At 42.1% G+C, this 21,211-nt stretch overlaps 1 protein-coding gene and 1 long non-coding RNA gene across 4 annotated transcripts in view; one reads left to right on the top strand and one right to left on the bottom strand.

The window, feature by feature from the left end:
• The window catches only part of LOC116449499, a 39,045-nt gene that overhangs the window by 5,239 nt on the left and 12,595 nt on the right, over positions 1–21,211 (top strand). The window lies entirely within an intron of this gene.
• DOCK3 (dedicator of cytokinesis 3) overlaps positions 1,495–21,211 on the bottom strand; it is a 185,474-nt gene continuing 165,757 nt past the window's right edge. Inside the window, 12 exon segments of the mRNA XM_032121102.1 lie at positions 1,495–6,002; positions 6,488–6,570; positions 7,142–7,264; positions 10,586–10,673; positions 11,595–11,642; positions 11,644–11,679; positions 11,681–11,715; positions 15,133–15,285; positions 17,173–17,254; positions 17,799–17,934; positions 19,415–19,536; positions 19,956–20,072. Coding sequence (XP_031976993.1) covers positions 5,496–6,002; positions 6,488–6,570; positions 7,142–7,264; positions 10,586–10,673; positions 11,595–11,642; positions 11,644–11,679; positions 11,681–11,715; positions 15,133–15,285; positions 17,173–17,254; positions 17,799–17,934; positions 19,415–19,536; positions 19,956–20,072 — 1,530 coding nt within the window. The 3' untranslated portion in view covers positions 1,495–5,495.

Here is a 21,211-nt window from a genome sequence, read left to right as displayed (position 1 = left end):
CTTAAATAAAGTATTGGACTTGCACTGAAAAAAATTGTTCTGTTGCCTTTAACAGAAACTAGAGTATTTTTTTAACTCTTGTTTAAAGCTGAGGGCTTCACACATCTTTAGTTGCGCCAAAATACAGTTTTTATTTCTTGTGCTTGGTTAATAAATAGTTTTTATCTGAATAAAAAATATTTACTTAACTAAGATTTAATAAGCTGGCTTAGGAACAGTCTCAAAGGGTCTGACTGACGATAGGGTAGAGGGTCTGGAACATAAGTCCTAGGAGGAGTGGCTGAGAGTACCAGGATGTTTAGGCTGGAGGTCTTAACAGAGTCTACAGCTACCTGAAAGCCAGGTAGCCACGTGTGGGTTGGCCTCTTCTCCCAGGGAACAAGCTACAGGAGAAGAGCAAATGGCCTCAAGTTGTGCCAGGGGAGGTTCAGGTTGGATATTAGGAAAAAATTCTTTACTGAAAGGATGGTTAAGCACTGGAACAGGTTTGCCCAGGGAAATGGTGGAGTCACCATCCCTGGAAATGTTCAAAAACCAAGTGGACATAGCACTTCAAAATATGGTTTAGAGGGCATAGTGGTATTTAGTTGAAGGTTGGACTTGGTGATCTTGGAGGTCTTTTCCAACCTGAATGATTCCATGATTCTGTTCTATGACTGACACAGTCTTCTTCAGGCATCAGGTGAACATTTTAGCTAAGTCACACTTTGATATTTTAGAGGCACTGAACTACCAAGTTACATTTTCTCTTCTCAGTATTTTTATGTGGTGTGTGCAAAGGTTGCCTTGGCAGTCCATGTACATCCTGGAGATGAAGAGTCAGACTTGCTGCTAAATGTCTGTTAAGACAGGTTTCAGAAGTTTTCTTGTTGGTTTGTCAAGACATGAAATGAGTTATTTTGCCTCCTGTACAATGACTGGGTTTATTAGTGGTAATGGAAGAAAATTTGAGATTAGGAGCATGTAGAAGTCACCATCTGAATTCCCAAATCCTGTGTTCCTACACATCTTAACTACTATTCTTTCACATGTATTCTGTTAAAACGATTGGTATTTAAGTACTATTGCAATAAAAGAGCAGCAATCTTTTAGGCAGTGAGATAGTGGTGGTTTAACCTCAGCTGATAACTGAGTGGCACACAGCCACTCCACAGATGTCCTAGAGGAGAGCTAATCCCATTCCCTTTGTCTCTGAAAGTATTGCCCCAAAAATGTGCCTGGCCTGGGGCTGTTGCAGGTGCCATGTCCATCTACCTGACCAGACCAGGAGGGGGATGTGCCTGCTGCTTGCTTCAAGAAGTTATTAAATAACACACTGTCAGCTAAAAGAGTAACATGGAAGCTATTCCCTCACACACGAAGTCCTTTTGGTTGCCCCCCCCATTTTTCTCATCCACACAAAGGTGGGAAGTGAGGGCTGTTCCTTGTCTCTTGTGAAGGTTTGGAGAGCCTGAGGACAGCCCTGCCTCGAGGACAGCAATGACCATACAGCTGTACTGTTTTAATATCAGGTATTAATCTTTAATTCCACATCACAGCAGTCGAGTGAATGGGTAAGGGAAAGGAACCCAAAACAAACGGCAGATATTTACATCTAAAATTCACACCACTTATTTGTTGGTTCTGGAAACATGCTATCACAATATATACAATGAAGTACCTTCAGGACACTTGTACAAATTAATTTTTTCCTTTTGAATTTGATTTCCATTATAGATAAGATAGCTGTTTTCATTTTATTTTAAACATGAATACACAAAAGAGAAGTGGTTAGAGGTTTTTGCCTTTTTTTTTTTTTTTTAAATAAGCACAGAATGCCAGAGGTTAAAAACACATTTACAGGGCAGAATACCAGTCAGACATCACAATCTATACATTTTTTGCTCAATTTCCTGTACAAATACACAGCATTCAAATGAGGGTATTTACAAAGAAGCATGATCAGAGGAAATTTTAAATATCACATAATTTGTTTCCCAAAGGCTCTTGCTCTCTCCAGCCTCCCCAGTTTTGGCTGATACTCCCACAGAAGGGATATGCAATATCCCTTACCTAAAAAAGGGTAAGTAAGCTAAAAACCAAACAGAGGAAAAGACAAAAAAGGATCTGAGTCTTGCATACAGCAATAAAACCAACCCAACTATTGGAAAAAAAAAAGTAGGATTCAGAGAACTTGTGTTAATTGCTTTTCTTCTACCACTGTAGCTCCTTCTCAATTTTGTTTCAGATGGGGCAGCAGGTACACTGACGATGGAGAGATTTATAGCAGAATTCCACCAATTTTTCTCAAGAATGCACATGCTATTTTGTTATGCAAAGAAAACCCAATGAAGGCAAGTACACTGAAGTTTGAATTAGAGTTAGGTATAGAATGTCAAGGTCCTGTTCAAAACATCCTGTTGCTATGGTTTATACAAGGAATCTTCAAATCCTGTTGGGCAAGTGCAACAACTGCTGTTGCTTCCACCTACTCCAGGACTGAGCTTGACGTTGGAGTTGTACTATGCTAAAAGACACCTCACACCCTACAGAGAAATAGTAGTTCCAGGCAATATTAGTTCCAAGATTCACAAAATCTTAATAACAGTCTTTCTATCTTCTGCCCCCTTTAAGGCAAACACTGAAAAGGGAGACAGAATACTTGGTAGATATCAGAACAATAACAGAAATTTAACTCCAGAGAGGCTTTAATTTGGTAAATTCAGCAATTTATTCCACCCTTCTTTATGTGGACCTGCCATAAATTAGGTATTTGTATACATCACCTGATTGATCTTCAAACCCTTCCAAATACATAGGAATGCCAGACTCCCCAGCTGGACTCACCACTGTTGTGCCAGGTCTCTAATCAGAGCAGGATGATGCATTTTCAGAGACTGATTAGAGCTCTGGTGGGCAGGTTTTCCAGCTGCCTGGGACTCAGTCCCATGGTAATTGCATTCTTAGTTCTGCAAAGTTTTATTTGCAAGACCTGCTGGTTTTTCACATTAAGAAAGCTCGGTAAGTCACTACATTTACTACTTTAGTCTTGCTGCCAGGAAAAAAAAGGAAACCAGGGCAAGGGAGATGGAATTAAAACTTAGTTCTTCTAAGAACTTCACTGGAAGAGTCTCAGTGGGATTGGAGGATAGCATATGTGAAAACATTTCACCCTTTTCTAAGGAATTACCTTGACTTACCTTTACTGAAAACATCAAGTTGTTTTCATACATTTGTTCTATACCAGAGATCCACCTTTGGTTTGTTAACATTTATGACTGTCCTAGCATTGGAAAACTCTCCTTCCTGCTAAAGATGAAACATCCACTATGGGCCAGATTTTATTATCATTGTTTAAATTGTGAAGGATATAATGATTACAAGCAGCCTGTGTTAGTAACAAAATAGAGGAAGCAAGAGAGACTTTGTTCCAGCCAAATAGGCCATTTAAGAAACAAATCCTTAACTGAGTAGTTTTGCATGGGCTAGAGCTTGAGAAAGAAAACAAATCCTCTTGAAGTCCCCTTCATACAACTGCTGAGTCCAGACTTTTTACAGGCAGACCATCTTTAGCCAGTTCAGAAGCCATGTACTCTGCCCAGTCACTGCATTTAGAGGTAGTGCTAAAGGTGACCTGTAAAATATTTAAAATAATCCTTTTTTGCTTCTTTATGCTGTTTTTTAGCAGGAGAAACTGAGCAGTTTAGCAAGAATTCAAGATGCCAGTTCACTGCTGTTCTTGTTTCTGGCACTAATTTATATGGTGGAGGTCCTATTTGAATGTGCTTCAGATTTTTCAGTGGTAGGAAAAGAGGGAGGGCTGTTTCCATCCTATGGAGTGTGCTTTGCAGTCTGCAGGTAAAGGGTTGTAAGGAAGGCTAAAATGTGTGTGGATGTGGTAAGGGAAAGGAAGGTGGCTTGTTCATCTAAAAACATTAAATACTTGATACTATCTTGATTGAAAGTTTCTTGAAAAGTATGAAAACAGGAATAAAAGGTTTCTTAGAGCCAAGATCTTTTCTTTGTAAAGAACAATACTATCCCTGGATTTTTTTTTTTCCTGAACTGTGCAAGTACTGATTAAAAGGCATGTTTTGTTTCATAGACTTGTACTGTCTTCAGCTCTGCACAGTTCTGGTTTGTGTGGTGTGGCTTGGTGTTCCCCCAATGTTCTTCAGCCCTTTCTGGAGCTTATCAATAAAAAAAAACATGTGATGGGGAAAGGCTGTATTGCTGCCTGAGGAGAAAAGGAAAAAGAAACGAACCTTACAGAAGAGAGAAACAGCAGCTCTTACTATACATTCTAAAGAAGCAAAAGAGGAAACAAACACTTGCTCTTTACAGGTTGCCTTTAAGGTCCCTGACTCTGGGGTGTACACTTGATACCGGGCATTGCTCGAGCCCTGGTGTTTTCTGTCTGCTCTGAGAGACGGGAGATTCTTTCTGCACACCAGCTGCAGTGAGTTGTTGGGAGGGACTGAGGATATTGAGTTAACAGGGAATGAATCTCAGCTCCTGGGTGATGGAAGTTGGTGAGAATTATGATGTTCAGCCCTGAGGCAAGGATTGTTGGATATGATGCATTTAAGCCACCTTTTCTTTACTGGCTGGGTCATCAACCAGCCTGTGGCATGAGAAACTCAATTTGGTTGGTTTTGTTTTAATCTGGAATAGAAATGCTGGTGTCAACAGCCTGCCCAAAGCTGGGCATGGGAAAGGCCTACAATGAGGTGATAGCTCCAGTAGCTACCAACCTCCTCTCATTCTGTAGCACAGATGAATAACACGATTCCCATGAGAAAGCAGGTTGGCTTAGCCAGTGAAAGCAAAATTTAAGAAATGAAACAGTACATAAAAAACAAAGGAGGCAGAGTTTGTTGGAAATGATATCTTGGAGATCAGTGCATCAGCACTGGTTAGATTGCCTCAGCACCTATGAACCAATGCAGGGAGATCACTGCACAGATATGTACAATCCTGCTCTCAAAAGAGCCAATTTCTTCTTAGAATTGCCATCTTTCCACTGCCTGCAGCTCATGCACCTTCCAGCCTGACAGTTCATAGAATCCCTGATTTCAGCAATGAGCTTTCAATTCTGTACAGCAAAGAAATATGTCCCTAGTGCAACTGCTTCTACTCATGTGCGTCTCAGAACTGGGAGGAAAGCAGGTCCAAAATCAACTTGCCACATTCCCCCCCTTTTCCCCCTCCACTTAAAATTGTATTTTTCAGCTTCTGCAAGTCTCTATGGCTCGTATGCCGTATGATGTGGTTAAGAAACTGCAGAAGGAATAAACTGTCCACTGCACAGAAAGTTAAAAAACATAACGGAAAGGTGTAAAAAGAAATTAAAAAGGAAAGCAGCAACCTGCCATGCTGGCCCAATTGCTTTTGTGGGCTTCAGACATAACCTTGCGGCAGTAGAAAATCGGTTTGCTGTTCTCCGAGTCCTGCTCTCTCTCTCTGTCATATCCAGACCTGGAATGCCAATGCCAGCTGTGTACCAGGAGCTGTCCCTACTGCTCACTGATGCCGTGCTCCCATGCCACCCTGGCCTGCTCTTCCTTTCCACCACTCACTGGTTGGGACACTTTACGATGCAACGGGCGGTGTTTGTCATCATCTTCAATTATCATCCCCTCCTCGTTCTCCATGTTTGGCAGCCGGGAGTGGTAAGGTTTGGGGGGTAAAGCAGGAGGGTCCATGGTGTCCTGAGGAATGACTCCAGATGGAGCAGAGTGGCTTCGGCATGGCTGGGATTTGAGCGACTCCAGGACATCAGGCTCAGAGAGACTGTACCTGACAGGGAGGTAGGGTGTCTCTAGATCTTCATCAGTGTTCCAAGCCTGGCTGGGCACAGAATCCATGGTGTCTGTGCGAGGAGGTGGTTCAGAAGAATGTCCAAAATTGCTCTCGCTCAAGGAAGAGACACCACTGCTGGCACTGCCGGATAAAGTGGAGTTACTGCCATCTAGACCAGACTGCGGACTGGTGGGCGATGCAGGGATAGGATGAAGAGGAGACTGTTTGGAGAGAAACAAAACCAGGTTAAAATTGACAAAGGAGGCAATGCTGCATCTTGTGTGTTGATCCCCATTTCAGCTTTTGACAGCGTTGTTAACAACGGTGCTGTTCCATTTGTGTTCAAAATGTCAAGGATTATTGGTTTACATGTATGGAAGTACCACTTGTGGGCAGACAAGTGCACTCAACAACACCAGAGCTGTTAGAGAAACAGTAGCTGGGGTGATGATCAGGGTGCTGAAATCACAGCATATGGTACAAAACAGGAAAAGGGAAGGACCTACAACCCATAAGTTATTTCTATAGCGTTCAGCTGTGGAATAGGTTAAGAGCTTTCAGTGGGTTTTCTCATGTGGAAGTTACTACTAGCATGTTAAAAATAGCGTCTCTGTATTCAGAAGCTGCTTGATAGGAGCAGAGAAGGAGGGATTCCTTTCAGGAGCCCATTGTTGTCCTACATCCCTCTCTGCTCTCCTGCCATTACCTTGCGCAACGTTCGTGCGGGCAGTGCCGGAGGAGCATCACTGAGCTGGTGGTGGAAGGCATCAAAGTGCAGTGAGTAGTGTCCTGGAATGAGACAAGGGTCAGAAATGCAGACTTGTGCTGCTTCATTGCAGCCCCAGAGCTGGGTTTAGATCTGTAATGCCAGATAACAGCTCCAAATGCTCCAGCCTAGGCTGCCTGTGTGATGAATACTGCGGAGTGCATCTGTCACACACAGGCTGCTAAGGAGAAATTAAGTGCAGAGAGAGATTTTTCACTGCTCCAGTATCAAGGATCTCATGGCAAGGCAACAGGCTCTTAAACAATGAACATTTGAAGTTTCATTTAATGGCTTTGTAAGCTTAAATTACTGCTGAAGTTGGTCATTGGTAAGAAGCCAGGTCAAGCTTCAGCACTCTCACACTAAATTCTAGTCCCAGAGTACACACAAGTCGACACTGCTTAAGGACTGCATGAGTTTGAAGATTTGGGGAAAAAAAAAATTGAAGACCTAGCAGACCAGGAAAGACTATGGGGTTTTTGTTTATGGTTGTTTTTACAGGATGGGGGGAAAGGTAAAGTCAGCTTTTAGGTGGTCTGGATTTGTGTATGTGACTGCAGGCATTTGCAGCAGGCCTGCTGGGCATGTCCTTACCATGGGGCAGGCTTCGGGGAGGCACTGGTGGGGCCAGGATGCTCCCAGCGTGGGCAGACAGGAATGGCAGGGCCTCTCGGCTTCCGCTGTCCAGGCTCCAGCTACTGGGTGCTGCTGGCACAGCTGAAGGATTGAAACAGATGTAACTCGGGTAACAGGACAGGGAGTCTGTGGGGCCAGCACCAGCTTTCCAGCGGGCTCTTCAGCAGCAGAGAGACAGATTCCCGGGACTCAGTGAATGGCAGGATTGAAAGCACAGAAAGGAACCGACTAGGCTACAGTGTGTTTAGAGATGCTTTGTTACGGAAGTGTTAGGTGATCACAGGGTTAGTCTGCCCAGCTCCCCTCCATCCCTGGGCTCATTTCTAGCAAAGCTGAAGAGGAGTAGGACTCTGGCAGGTTTTTTTGCAAATCAGTGTGGAGGTAAAAATGAAATCCCACCAATGGAATGGTGGCTGGATCTCAGGTGTGAGCTGTCCTGCTTGGTGGGGAGTGGTGACAACGGAACATGGCAAAACCCTCCGGAAACTGGACGGCCTGTGGCTGCACTACAGGCTCAGTGAGGACTGAATAAAGGACATGACGGAAATTACACCTCAGTCTGTTGCAAAAGAAATTACTTCAGAGCTCCAATTTACTAAGCTACAGAGTTGATCAAGAACTTTGATCTCATTTAAAGGCAACAGTTTGGCCTCCTTGTATTACAAAGTCTCCTGAAGAGATCAAGTCTTTGTGAATCAGGAAGTATAGAGAGAGCAATACTTGCTGCATTTAACAGAGAGTGAATATGGACTTGGTTTTTCATAGAAATAAAAGCTGCTTCTTGACATGAACATGAACCTTTTTAAAGATCTTGAGAATTCTGTCACCCTTGAACATTATTAAAATGCACCTTTCTTTCCAAACATGACTTGATTTATTCTGAGAAGAGATATACAATAATTGGATTTACTTAAAAACAAATAAGCAACTGCAATTTCTTCAGAAAAGAAAGGAAAAAAAAAAGTAATTAATTGAGCCTGTCAAAGAAAACCGAGATAAAAATAGCTTTTTCCATCTTCAGTTTGTAAAATGGAAGCCTGGAGAAATAAACATGGAGTTTGACATCTGAAGAGGATTTCTCCTTAATTAAAATGCCTGCAGCCATTTTTGGTGCATTTCTTTCTAAAATGACTTTGAAAAGTTTCTCTATTTTTTTTTTTGTCTCCCTAGTTCATGAGTTGGCTTGAGCACAGGCTCCCCAAGGCCTAAAATTCCCTATAGTAAAAAAGATCACAAAGTAACAGCTTCGTAAGACAGAACAAACCCCATAAAATATAAAAGTAAATGTTTTTTTTAGAGACTCTCAGCCTGAGAATCTGAGAAAGGCATGTGAAGAAGACACTAAGAATCTTGACAGAGAACAGGTTCAAACCAAATATAATGTGGCTCCAGATTAATTTTCCCTGTACACAGGCCAGACTGCTCTAATTTGCACTACTGCAATTGATGTCAAAGGGCTAAAACAGAGGGACAAGATGCACAGCAGTGCCAGCCTTGCTTATGTCTCCTGCCATATCCCAGCATCAAGTGAAAAGGACAGAAAACCTGATTTGCTTGGCCTGTAAAACTATTGTGCTTGTTGTTTGTTTTTAACACCGAGATGTAGAATGAGAATGTGAAGAAGAACACATGGTACCCCAGTGAAAAATCCATTTATGCTTTCTCAGTATTCCCTCATTCACAGCCTTTTGAGTATTTAGGAGTGCTGGAAGAAGGTCAGATGATTTTGAAGAGTGGCTGCGCCTCTGTTAAAACCAGTTGTTTAGACAAAATGCTTCAGGGAAGAACCTAAGCAGGGAGCTCCCAGTGTACTCTGACTTAGCCCATGTCTCTCTCTGTGACTATTCAGTGGTCGGTGGCCAAGTTTAATAGCGGGGAAGCAGCATTTGTACCATCTCTGCCTTACAGGCAAATGATTGTCACCACTGTCACTGGGAATTATCTAGCGGAACTTTCTGACACAGCGAGGAGGGCTGGTGGGGAGGTCAGGGCCCTGAGTGCTAACAAATCCAAGGCAGATGGCATCCTGACTTCAAAGAATGGTGAGGGTTGGGCCTGCCAAGAGTACCTGTAACTGCATTTTTGCCACCAGCCAGGCACAAGAGCTGGATTCCCTGCCTCACCATCCCAAACCGAACATCACCTGTGTACTTTTGTGGGTTCTCTGGGATTGTGTCTTTGATCTCTTGGCACTGAATACCACACTCCTGCATAATACTCACCCACAAATACAAATTAAAATATTTTTCCCTAGATGGACAACAAAATATTTATCTACCTTCCTTTTCCAGATCTTCCTCCTATCCAGTACAAAGATCTCACCATCTCTGTCATATGTTTGGTTCAAAACTAACATGGCTAAGCTGGAGCTCTTAATCCCTCACCCCCTAGTCTAACTCTCTTGTCATCACTCATTATTATCATCAAGTCATCATTCTGCCATTTTATTCAGAACTGGATGTTGGCGTTTGGTTTCACTCTGGACTGCTCATGCTGAAGTAGGGATTCTGATTTATTAGAAATTCTAAAATAAAATTTGGATTTCTGTTTTTTAAAGGTACAGTTTAGTTCTCGCACAGTTTCTGAACAAAAAGATAGATAAACATCTGAGTGTATGATGTAGGTCAGACTACGAGAGTTGCAGTGGTCTTTTCCTGGCCTTAAAATCCTTTTAAGATACCTTTTTTTCCAGCCATACATGACTGTTGCTTGCTTAGGCAGCCCTCCTTGTCTCAGATTTTTTGATTCCAGGAATTTTGCACTCTTCCGCTTTTTTTAGAATGCTGCCTTTCAGATAATTTTTGAGCCCATCGCTTTGTCCATGGCACCTCTTTCACAAGATGCTCTTTTTCTCTTACACCAAATAAGTTCTTTCTCCTCTTTCAGGCTTTTTTTTTTCCCCCCTGCAGGGACTCAGCCTGTTTTTTTTCCAAAAGCAGTGAGTTAAAAAAGCATATATTCCTAATGATAAACAAATACAAAACTACCTCAGAGATGGATTACCAAGGGAATGTTTGTATTTTTGATCAATAAATGTGTATTAAAACCCAGTATATCTCATTAATAAAAAATATGGTCCAAGTCTTGGGCTCTTCTTAGATAACTTCTCATTTGCTGCTTTGCAAGTTTGCTTGACAAAGGCTGCAGGAACTGTTTCAATAACAAAATGCTAAACTTAGAAAGCTTTCTGAAATAGAGTGGTTTGTGCAAGCCCACCCTTCTGTGAAGGCTCTACAATGACGGTATGTTGGCAGAAGGCCCAGTTAATTAAATTGTTAATTAGAAAAGTGTGAGAGAAATGCACTCGCCCAGGAAATGTAGAAGCCCATTCATTACTTGCTGTAGCATGACCAGAGGAATAATACTTTAGCAAGCATGCATGCTGAACAGGAAAAGGAGTACCTTTCTCAGCCACAGACAGGTTGGGATCACTGCAAGGTTTACATGGTCCAATCATTTGCTGGATCAAGGCGCGCTGGAAATTTGGAGGCTAAGGCAGAAGAAAGTCAGCAAAGAAGAGTTAAAAAAAAAAGTTACAGACCAGCTGGGGCAACATGGGGACTTTCTGTTCTTTTTTATAAGCAAAGAAGTTTCTAAACTAAAGATTCCCTGGGAACCTTAGGCTGTGCCTACATTGGCAGGTACTGCAGTGCAATAATGAGTGGATCTCTAGGGTGTAACAGTGCTGAGGGCCCGCAATTCCTGCTTTCTGGAGGAGTTATTTCAGACTAGCTCTAGCCTGGCCTTGTGCCCATTATCAGCTGGAATGCATCGTTTGCCCTCTGAAGCTTATCTATGGTTTTGTTGAATCGTTGACTTTGCATGCTTTGAGACAGCTCTCCCATGCAAACTGAAGTGTGGTAAGTGGGCATGATCAGGAGATTTCCTTCAAAAGTGCAGGCCAGGGCAAGATTTAAATGCTTACATGTAGGCACACTTTTCAATTTGTCCAGAGAAACTAGGGCACAGAATTTTTGGAGACCCTGTATATTATTTCAGCCTCTCACCATTTTTGATACCTCTGGAAATCACCATGAAGTTATTTAGAATCAACTTGGAGGCTAGACTGCAGGGTGGATGGCCATGGGTCTAAACAAGCTAAGAAAATGGTGTGACTACTTGCAATGGACCAGGGCTCACAGGATAGAGTTGGGAAGTGAGTCCATTTTCACAGGACATATCTATCTGCCTTTTTAATTAGTCACTACAATTTGTATCACTCAGCTGCCACAGTGGGTTGCCTCCAGGGGTGGATTAATAGGAAAAGTTCTGTGTCACCTCTGAAAACACAATCCTAAGTTGCTGTGCTTTCCAAAAATAAAAAGAAAGCTTTAAGGTGGTCAAAACCAGCAAAAATACAGCCACAGTTTCAGGTAGCTGAACTGACACAGAAGAAATTAGAGCTGGCTACCTGTCCATTTTCCATGATAGCTGCGGGATACATGGCACTGCTCGGTCGGGTCCCGGTGGGCTGGCAGCAACATCATCATCTCCCGGAGAGTGGCGGGTACTTATCTGTAGAGAGGGAGAGCCTGTAAAACAAGTGAGAAAAATCACGTACACGGGGACAAACAACAGCCATGTCTCTGCATGCCCAGGGATCTCAGTCCTCCTGTGCCACTTGGCTTCGGACACATGATGCTCACAGGACCCAAGGAAACATGGTGCCGAGCCCACTAAGCAGCTGACTGTTGGGGGGATGCATAGCACGAGGATGGAGTCAGAACTGGCTTGTTGTATACAATTAAGGATGTACCACGTAGGGTGTGTAACATGTATGTGTCCCTAGTTGTATGTTGCAAAGTGCTTCCTTTTAAACAAAAAAAGTGGCCGTTGTGGAATCAGTTGTGGCAGTGCCTAATGCTCCATTGCCCCCATAAAGTATTGCAGAGTTACAAAAATGCCATAAAATTGTGCATTTTAGGACTGAATGTGGGATAAAGGCATAAAGCTTGAGGATACACCATTCAGTTAAGCAGAAATCTATGGGAAAATACTTCATTCCTTGGTTCTGGATAGAGATAAGTGTTGCCATTTAATTGGTGCTATCTTGGTCAGCTTCCTCTGTTAAACCAACCCCAATAAGAGACAGCATTTTCTATAAATGTGAGAGGCACTTTGCTTACAATGCTTCTGTAATGATGATTATTACTGTGTTGCTATACTGAGCCCTTTGATGACACCAGACGTTTAGCAATGCTTAGAGTTTTATAGTAGGAATAATAAGCTTGATTATCTATTAGTTATCTGTATAGTTTGTCCTTTGAGATACTGGGGTATTTCATGTAACAGCTTCCTGGCAGGTTGGAATTACTTGGGACTCATGTCCTTCAGGATGAGTGCCACATAACAATACGCCTTCTGATATGCAACAGCTGACAATGGATTTGCCAGAAGAATGATCCCCATTAGCGACTTCCTAAAGTCTGACACTACTGATACACGCAACCCTTGGGATGCACAATATTAGGCAGGAATTGATTGTTGTGAAGACTGCTGAAGTGAGCTGTAATTTGCACTGATTGTTTGATTGCGTCACAAACACGCACTGAACAGATTGGCAGCACACAGCGCAATTACAGAGCCATGCCGGCTTTTGGGGAATACATGCCCCCTTTGGGCAAACTTCCACAACCACACACATTACCTGGACAGCACTCCAACATATGAGCAAAGGCATTGGTGCTGGCTGATGCAGCTTTTACCCAGCAAAAGCAACATGCAGTTTTGGGGACTAATATTTCAGCAAACAGTGGAAGGAACCATGTTGTCCAGCAGAATGCAGGATAAAGTCCTACAATTGCAACCAATTCCATTAAGGGGGGCAGATGCCAGATTAATCTACACCCCCACTCTGACATGAACAGTGGCAGAGTATCTGCATTCTAGTCCCGAACTCATTTTCTCCCCAGACATAGAACAGAAACATAATTAGACGACCATTATTTGCTTCTTATGTACAACATCAGCTTGGCGAACACAGTGTTAACGCTTTGTGCTGAGTCTTATCCTCACAGGTCACAGATAGTCCCGTTCTGCAGGACAAATGGAAAGATGCTGAACTTTTAGGTTGTGCCCAGAACTACAGCCACAGCACAACCTACACTGTAAACTTTTCCCTTTTTATTTATCTTGTCATCCTTGTTCTTTTTATGTCAAAGATGCAAACCACCTCTACGTGCTGTCAGTTTATATGGGATTACAGCTTCAAACGAACCTTGCACTGCAGGACCTGAAAAATCCCACCTATTGCTGGCAGAGTGTAGTTTAAAAAAAGCTCTGCTGTTTGGCGCCCTAAAATTTGTTCATTAACTATAGCTTATAAAATGGTAACAGATGATGCCAAGTGTCCAATCTGCAAACAAAATTATGTATGGCTGCTTTGGACAGATAGAGAGCACAGTAACCCATGGTCCTTTTTCGGGACTGGCAAAACTTAAAAAACAAAGTCAAAAAAAGCTTTTAAAGCTTCAGAGCAGCCAGTGGCCATAATAAAATGCTGCAGCATGTACCAGGACTTACTCCTTTTAGCATGTAGCTTGGTGCACTTGGTGTGTGCAGCACTGTAGGTATTGCTATTGAGAAAGGAAAACCTGGCTAAAGCCAGAGGTAGTTTTGCTTTTTTTTTAATTATAAATATGTTAATCCACTTGTGACAAGTATTAATTTTAAGGAATGTAAACTGAACACTAATGTAAACTTCAAACTCATTGAATCTCTTCTCCTGATTCATAATTTTTATTACTGTTATGAAAACTTTGCTCCTGCGCCAAAATGGTAAACTTTTTTTGATTTAAAAAGGAAGTTTTAAAAGTAAGTATATGGATTCTTGCAAAGTGCTGAGTAAGACACCAGGACTTATTTTCTACACCTTAATGAGGGGCTACAGTGTTGAGGATGTCTTTTAGAGGCCAGTCAAATGTCAAGTGGGAATGCTTTTTGACTGCTTTGGAGGAGTCCCAACTGTATTTTAAATTAAATTACTCACAAACCCTAACTCACTCCTAGCTCTTTCCAGGCCTTTTTGAGTTGCAGTTTTTCTTGCTTTCTGAACCCCTGGTATAATCTTTTAACTCCAGTAAAGTTCAGCAGTGCCTCATGAGCCACCTCAAATGAAGCCAAACTGAAAACAGAATGTCTTACTGACCTTTTACACAACAACAGTGGTGCTTCCCTGATAGGGAAGAAGCTACACAAGGTCAAGCCAGGTGAAAACTGAGAGATGTATACTTGTAATAATGAGTAACTACTAATGTCTTTGTTGCTAGCACAGATTTAGCAAATTCTTGCAGTATTCTGATTTCAGTTCTATTTAAGACTTCTGCTGTAACTTGTATATATTATAACTAGTGTAAATTTTGATGCCTTAATCTGCAGTTCAGTGATAAAATCAAATCATTGATCAACTTTCCTGATGACTATCCTTTAAAAATTCTTTTTAGATCAATAGCTTTGTTATTTTCTTTGGACAAGCCAAATAATCACCTGTGTTGCTATTTTAAAGGTCCATAAAAGGGTAACTTTTTGGAAGTGGAGAACAATTTAAACTCCTGCTGGATTCTTAATACAAAAGGCCATGGCTTCCTTTGGTCGCTGATGGAACTAATTTGTGTTATAAAGATACCCATCTCCTCAGGACAGGACTCTGCAGTAAAACAGAGAAGATGATCTAAGTACCTGCATTATCATTTGAATAAATGAGAGAAGCATTTAAAAATCAGGCTAAACCCTAGAAATCCTACCCAATCATGCTCACGTTAAAGCCACAGGTGACAAAGATGTTAAGTTGATAAATTTAGGTGGCCTTTATGAAATTAATTGTTGGCCTTTGTCCACTTCCCATCTGACAAGTGTTCAGCTGCAGCATCGTGACTCTTGTAGCTTTGTTGGCAGTCTCAGCAGAAAGGCCAAGGGTTGGATGGGTCATGGAGACTGAACTATCCTCTCACCTCTAGAGGTGGTCCCTCCAGGACAGAGATGAGGCACATGGGTGGGGGCAGCGTGGGGGAACTTGCACGGCTGCCGCCCATGCTGTATCTGCTCTGTGGGTAAATAGAGGGCTTCAGCCTCCAGTGGTGTCAATCCAGCACCTTTCACCAGCGCTAAATTAAAAAGAATATAAATAAATACCAAAAAAAGGAGAAAAAAAAAAAAAAGGATAGAGGTGCATTGGCAGAGCTGCACATGTCATGTCTGTGAAGTACCTTGCTCCAGCCAGTGATACTGGTCTCATTTTCACAAGCATCAAATTCACCCAGTTAAAAAACAAAACAAAAGGAAAAACCACCAAGGTGAAGAACACAGCTGCATTAGCACAGTGGAATTTAAGTGTAAGGGCTTTTTCTCATTAGGAACAGCTCCATTCCCAACAGCAGTGTTGTAATAACCAGAACAGTGACTGGCACACTGGGAAACACAGATTGCATCTGGGACCTTACTAGAAGTGAAATCCCATGAGTGGGTAATGTCTGAATGCTGTGCTCACCTAATTTAAAAGTGAACAGAACAGCAGAGAAGAAATGTTGTATCACAGGGTATAGAAATATTTTTCAAATTCATTATTTCTCTTACTGTTTCCCATTTGAAATCTGTCTGGGTCCCATCCCTGGGAGGTGCTGTTGGCTCACCCAGCAGCCCATACCCTTTGGAGCATTCATCACGTTGGTTTCTAAGCAACAGTGAATAATACCGTAAAGAGGGAAGCTGGTGATGCTGTGCAGTCACCAGGCTCAGAAAGACTGTCACAGCCTGTCACAGCCTGTCACTGTGAGCCTGTCACTGGACTTCTAAAGTGGAAAACAGCGTGAAACGGTACAAGCACCAAACCTTTCAGATCCCCCAGAAGACTCCCATGCCAGCTGAGGCACATCCACTTAGGGACATCTTCCTGACATGATAACCCTCTCCTCAGTTCCATCTTCCCTTGCCTGTTATGCCAGTTTCACCTGATTACTGTTTGTCATTATTTTCCTTCCAGCCCATGGTAATTAGTGCAGCTATTTGCCTTTATTTGAAGATGTTCACGTCTCACCTTCCTACTCCATCTGATCCCTCAATTAAATCACTTTGCTGCAGCTGTGTCATAACAACAGTCAGTCAATTAGGATTTTACTGGCAGATTGAGCAAAAAAGCCCCAAGACGGCTTGAGGAAAGGGCTCTTCTCCATATTCCCTGTCCATCAGGAGACACAGAATTCCCCTATATGGAAAAAGGGGTAAGATTTAAATATCAGCCTCTATCTCTGACTATATCCTGGACACCTTCTTCAGATGCCTGTGAAAAGAGGTGTAGAACCTGCAACTGAGAATCCAAAATGAGAGGAAAAAACCTAAAACCTTGAAGAGAAGTTGTGAAAGTCAGGAGATCACATGGAGTGGTTTTGCTTCAGCTGGGGAAGAAAATGATTAGCAATACCAAGATCAGCTACTGTAACACAAAGGCAATATGAGTACCCCCAGAGTCTGCTTTTATATTTTTCCTTTCTTCAAGAATTTCCCAGCAGGGGAGACCTTCTTTATCTCCAGTATTTAAAACTTGTATCTTTCAGTATTCATCCTGTACATCTACTTTTGTATACATATGTTTCTGCTAAACTGCCTCAAGTCCTTTTTTGTCATAATTTCTTTAAACTTGTAAAATGATTTCTTTGCCTTTGTCTTCATGATCTCTCTTTTAAGTACTATACCGAGGACTATTCTTGTTTTCCTCTAGACTGCCTGCCACAATTTTGTGGCAGAACAATGGAAATCATTATGAAATTCAACTGCCTGAAACCAGCACGTATTAGAGATACATTCCAAATACTGATGAAAAATGCTTAAATGGAGAATTAAACCATTTGTAAAGAAGTATTGAAGAGGCATTTACATCTCCAAAGGAGAAAGTGTTACATGTCAGTGTAGGTGGTGTTTCACCCTTAAGTCAGCAAGGTTGCCAGGTTTAGGGAACACCTGCAGGTGCCCCCCCATCAGGGCCTGTCCATGCTTACCTCTAGCGCTGGAAGGGGCAGAGTTAATCATCTGGGATGGTGCCGAGTGAGTGGAGCTCAGGCTGGAGGTGGAAGGACTAGCCTGGGACGAGGATAAAACAGAGACATTGGTGACTGAGCCTTGGTACCTGGGCTTTGGGTAGAAAAGCTGCAGGAGGCAGAGAAACCATCCAGAGAGACCCAAGCAGATCAGTGCCTTAGGGATTTACCTGTCTTGGATGAGCCAGGGCAGCCTCTGCCCAGCTTCAGTGCAGGCCACTGTTAACCTGCACTCAGGACTGTGGGACTTGTTTCACTTCCCCAAACCAAGAGCAACACTAACTGCATGTGTTCCACGGGGCAGGTAAACAACATGGGACAAAAATCTCACTTTCTGAAAGCAGCAGGGTGACCTTGGACTGCACTATCACAGTTACTGTACAAACACAGGAGATTTCTTCCCAAAGTTAAATCTAGTGAGTTACTGTCATCTTTCTTGAACAATGTTAGATTCTACCTATTCAGTTCTTTGAAAAGAATTTCACAGACGGATGTGGCAGCTGAAGTGTACTGCTCCTAAGCAAAACCCTCTGGAACACGCTCCGTGCTGTTCCCAACAACCACTCCTGGCTGTGCTGGAGCTGTACCTGCATGTGGTACATATCCTCAGCAGTCTCCCCCACAGAACTGTCTGTCAGGATAACCAGGTTTCCTGTTTCACTGGAGGTGTGGGACGACAGAGAGGATGAGGAGTGTCGGACTGAACCAAGCAAGTTCAGTGGGCTGGAAAAAAACAGACAGAGCAAGGGTATAATTGAACCTGTTTGTGAAGCCTGATTTTTTTCCAAACTAGTAAGTACCTGCAGTTACCTGCTGCTTTAGGTCACCTCTAGATGTCAAATGCTTTTGAAAAATCAGGCCAAATAAGCTCAAACAAATACATAAATGTGAGTAAATATGAAAGAAGTGACAAGAAGATTTCAGGTAAAACAGAATAGTGCATAGGATGTCGAGTTTCAGAACCCCAGCCCAGGGTAGCGTCACATCATGACCTTGGGTGCATATTTGTTTTGTTTATAACAGAACACATTGAAACCACTCTCATTTTTAATGCTAAGATGAGTGGGAGCAGCTTAAAAAAAACATTCCAAAGGAATCCAAGCACAAGACACACAGGTCAAAATCCAGTTTTCCTTATGGCATGCATTGGCCCTCAGCATTACAGCTGAAGGCAATTTTGAGGCTGACAGTAAAATAATACAGCCCAGCTGGTGTGCAGGCTGCACCCTGATCTCCCTCAGGGAATGAACTTTTCTTTGTCACTCTGAACCGTACACACAAATACATTGTACACTATAAAATTTCCCCAGTTTGTCCTAAAAACTACAAAAGCCTTTACAAAGGGAGGAATTTTGAGGAAAAAAAATGTTATCACCCAGACACTGTTTGTCAACTGCTAAGCCATGGGAGCAGTATAAGCTACTCAGTTTTAATAGCATAAAGAATGTCACCATCCTGGATTCATGGACCAACTTTCCACAGCTTTTCATGCCAGGCTTTAAAACCAGCTAAACTATAGCGACCCAATAAGAAAAATAAACATAGAAGAGCAATTAGCATTTTCAAATTAGCAGTGTTGGCTGGATACCAAAACCACTCTTTTGTCCTTATAATCAAAATTTTTATCCTCTGCCATTATCTCAGATTTAATACATGGGCATTCAATTTGAAAAAGCACCCACAGGGTCATTTTTTGATGTTCTGATCAAAACACCTTGGCAGCCTTTCTTGTATTTGGCTTCTGATTTGGTCAGAATTATAAAAATAACGATGTTAACAATTTTGATCCTTCAAAATGGGTACATATTGAGTTGGGTTCTAAAACAAGCCATACAACTTTCCGTTTATGGTAGATAAGAACCCAGTTATTTGCTGTTGGAGTAACAGAAGTAGGAGAGGTTGGGACCTCCAAAGTCAGATTGAGTGTGGAGAACTGAGTGGCAGGTTTGTGTTTCTGCCTCTACAGTAAGTAAAGTGATGGAGTCACACCTGGAGGTGTTCAGTTATTTGCTGCGAGTTGGATTTCTCAACTTTCTTATTCCAGTTCTCAAACTTCAATAATTAGCACTGAATGAAGACAAAAGGCATTTCTACCTAAACTCATGCTGCCCTCCTGCAGTACTGTTAAGCTCTCCCTTAGATCCTTGAACCTTGGTGGAACATTGTGCAGAGACCCTGGATCTTTGGGAAGAAGAGGGGGTACCTGTGTCGATGCACCAGCTTTATGCTCTCTGGGCTCATGGGGCCGTGTGACACCAGCACATTGCTGCGGGGGGTGCTGGAGCCAGAACAGGCTGGGCTCAGCTTATCCAAACCAGGTAACTCCTGCAGAGCAAACACACTTCAGCTAAGTCAGTCATGGAAAACTGCAAGTTTTCTTCATATCATGCTACTTCCAATTACGGCAGTTCTTTTGAAAAGCTCAACATCCAATACCTCCTGTTAATCTTCCGCTCTCTTACGTAATTTTCTGCTATGTGAGACAGCAACTGAAAATTAAGCTTCACAATTGCCCTGTGATACAACAAAGAACATACAAATACTAACAATTCTTGTTGAAAGGCCAAGTTAACATATTTTATACGACTGCCTTCTTGCACAAAAATCAAGAATTCCTTTGATAATTTGGCAGTCCAGTAGGTTCAATCAATGCTGTATCAGCCCAGTTCTTTTGTGAACCTTACTGCAATTGACAGATGTTTAATCATATAATTCAAAAATGGGAAGAGTGAGTATTGGCTTACGTGATACAGGCTGGATCGCATCATCTGGAACTGATCTATCAGTTTCTTATGCAGGGGACGCATTTCAGGGTGTACAAATTTCTCATGGACTGCCAGACCCACTCCTAGGACATGTACCTGTGGAAAAAAAAAAATGCAATATCAGAAACCCAAATAAATTGTGTCTAAGAGAGAATAGAAGCCTGTCCTGCAGTTCTGGCAATGTGCAAGGAATATGCCACTGTCCATTACAAGCCTGCTGGTAATTAAGCAAGCCTTGGAGTCCTGGCAAGTTCATACTACTCCAGCAAGTACTTAAGTGTGAGACAAGTACATTTGTGTCATGTTGCATTGCTTTTCTTATGAGATAACTGTAAAAAATACCAGCTAGATTGTCTCTGCAGAATGAACAGCATTATGCCCTCACACAGATAATGCCCTGTGACAAAGAAACACCTCTTCCTAGTGCCAGGGACAGGGTCTGAGCTGCCAACAGAGACTTCTAAAAGGAGTTTCTGATAATTGAGCTGAACAGCAGCAGTGTGGCACACACAGTCACTCCTCCTGTTCCTCATTAGTTACTTCTAAAGGTCACTTTTTCAAAGGTCAAACATATAATATTAATGATTGAATGAAATTATATAAGATCTCAGATAAAAGAAAATAGCAATGATAGGAGGCTTAAGATATATGTAATTCCCTACATGATCCAAAGTCCGTACAAACAATAAGTATTTAATCTTCAAACATCTGAGGATTGAAGGGAGATAAGCATTATTTTACAGATGGGGAATCTGAAATGCAGTTCAGTGATTTGTTGAAGAAAGAGACCTAGTAGCTCTAGTCAGATTTGGGCACATTGTTTAATGGGGTGTATCTTGCCAAACTTTCAGTTAAGAGGGATGTGATTATCTGATTTTATTCCCATCAAAACATCCCGCAGCTTTATCTACCAAGATATTTCATGGAGACACTATGGAAAAATGAAACTGCAGATAATATAAATAGGCATTAAGTTTTCATATGTGGCTCTGCCACTTTAATCTCAAGCCTGACCTGTCCTGCCTCTGATTATCTTTGAAATTTGCTGGGAAGACATAATTCAAAATGCCAAAAATGAATGGCAGGCTTGAAATGCAGCAAGATGTCTGTTGGATAATAAATGGAGAAAACAAAATTAATGTACTTTCAGCTGAGCTTCACCTCACATCCCATAAGGTGAATGACTTGTCATAATCTCCTTGCCTGCCTCCCTCTTTTTTGTTTGAATGTATTTA

This window comes from Corvus moneduloides, chromosome 11 (assembly GCF_009650955.1).
Source record: "Corvus moneduloides isolate bCorMon1 chromosome 11, bCorMon1.pri, whole genome shotgun sequence".
Lineage (NCBI taxonomy): Eukaryota > Metazoa > Chordata > Aves > Passeriformes > Corvidae > Corvus > Corvus moneduloides.
The sequence above is the reverse complement of the archived record's forward strand: the minus strand, read 5'-3'. Positions and strand labels throughout refer to the sequence as shown.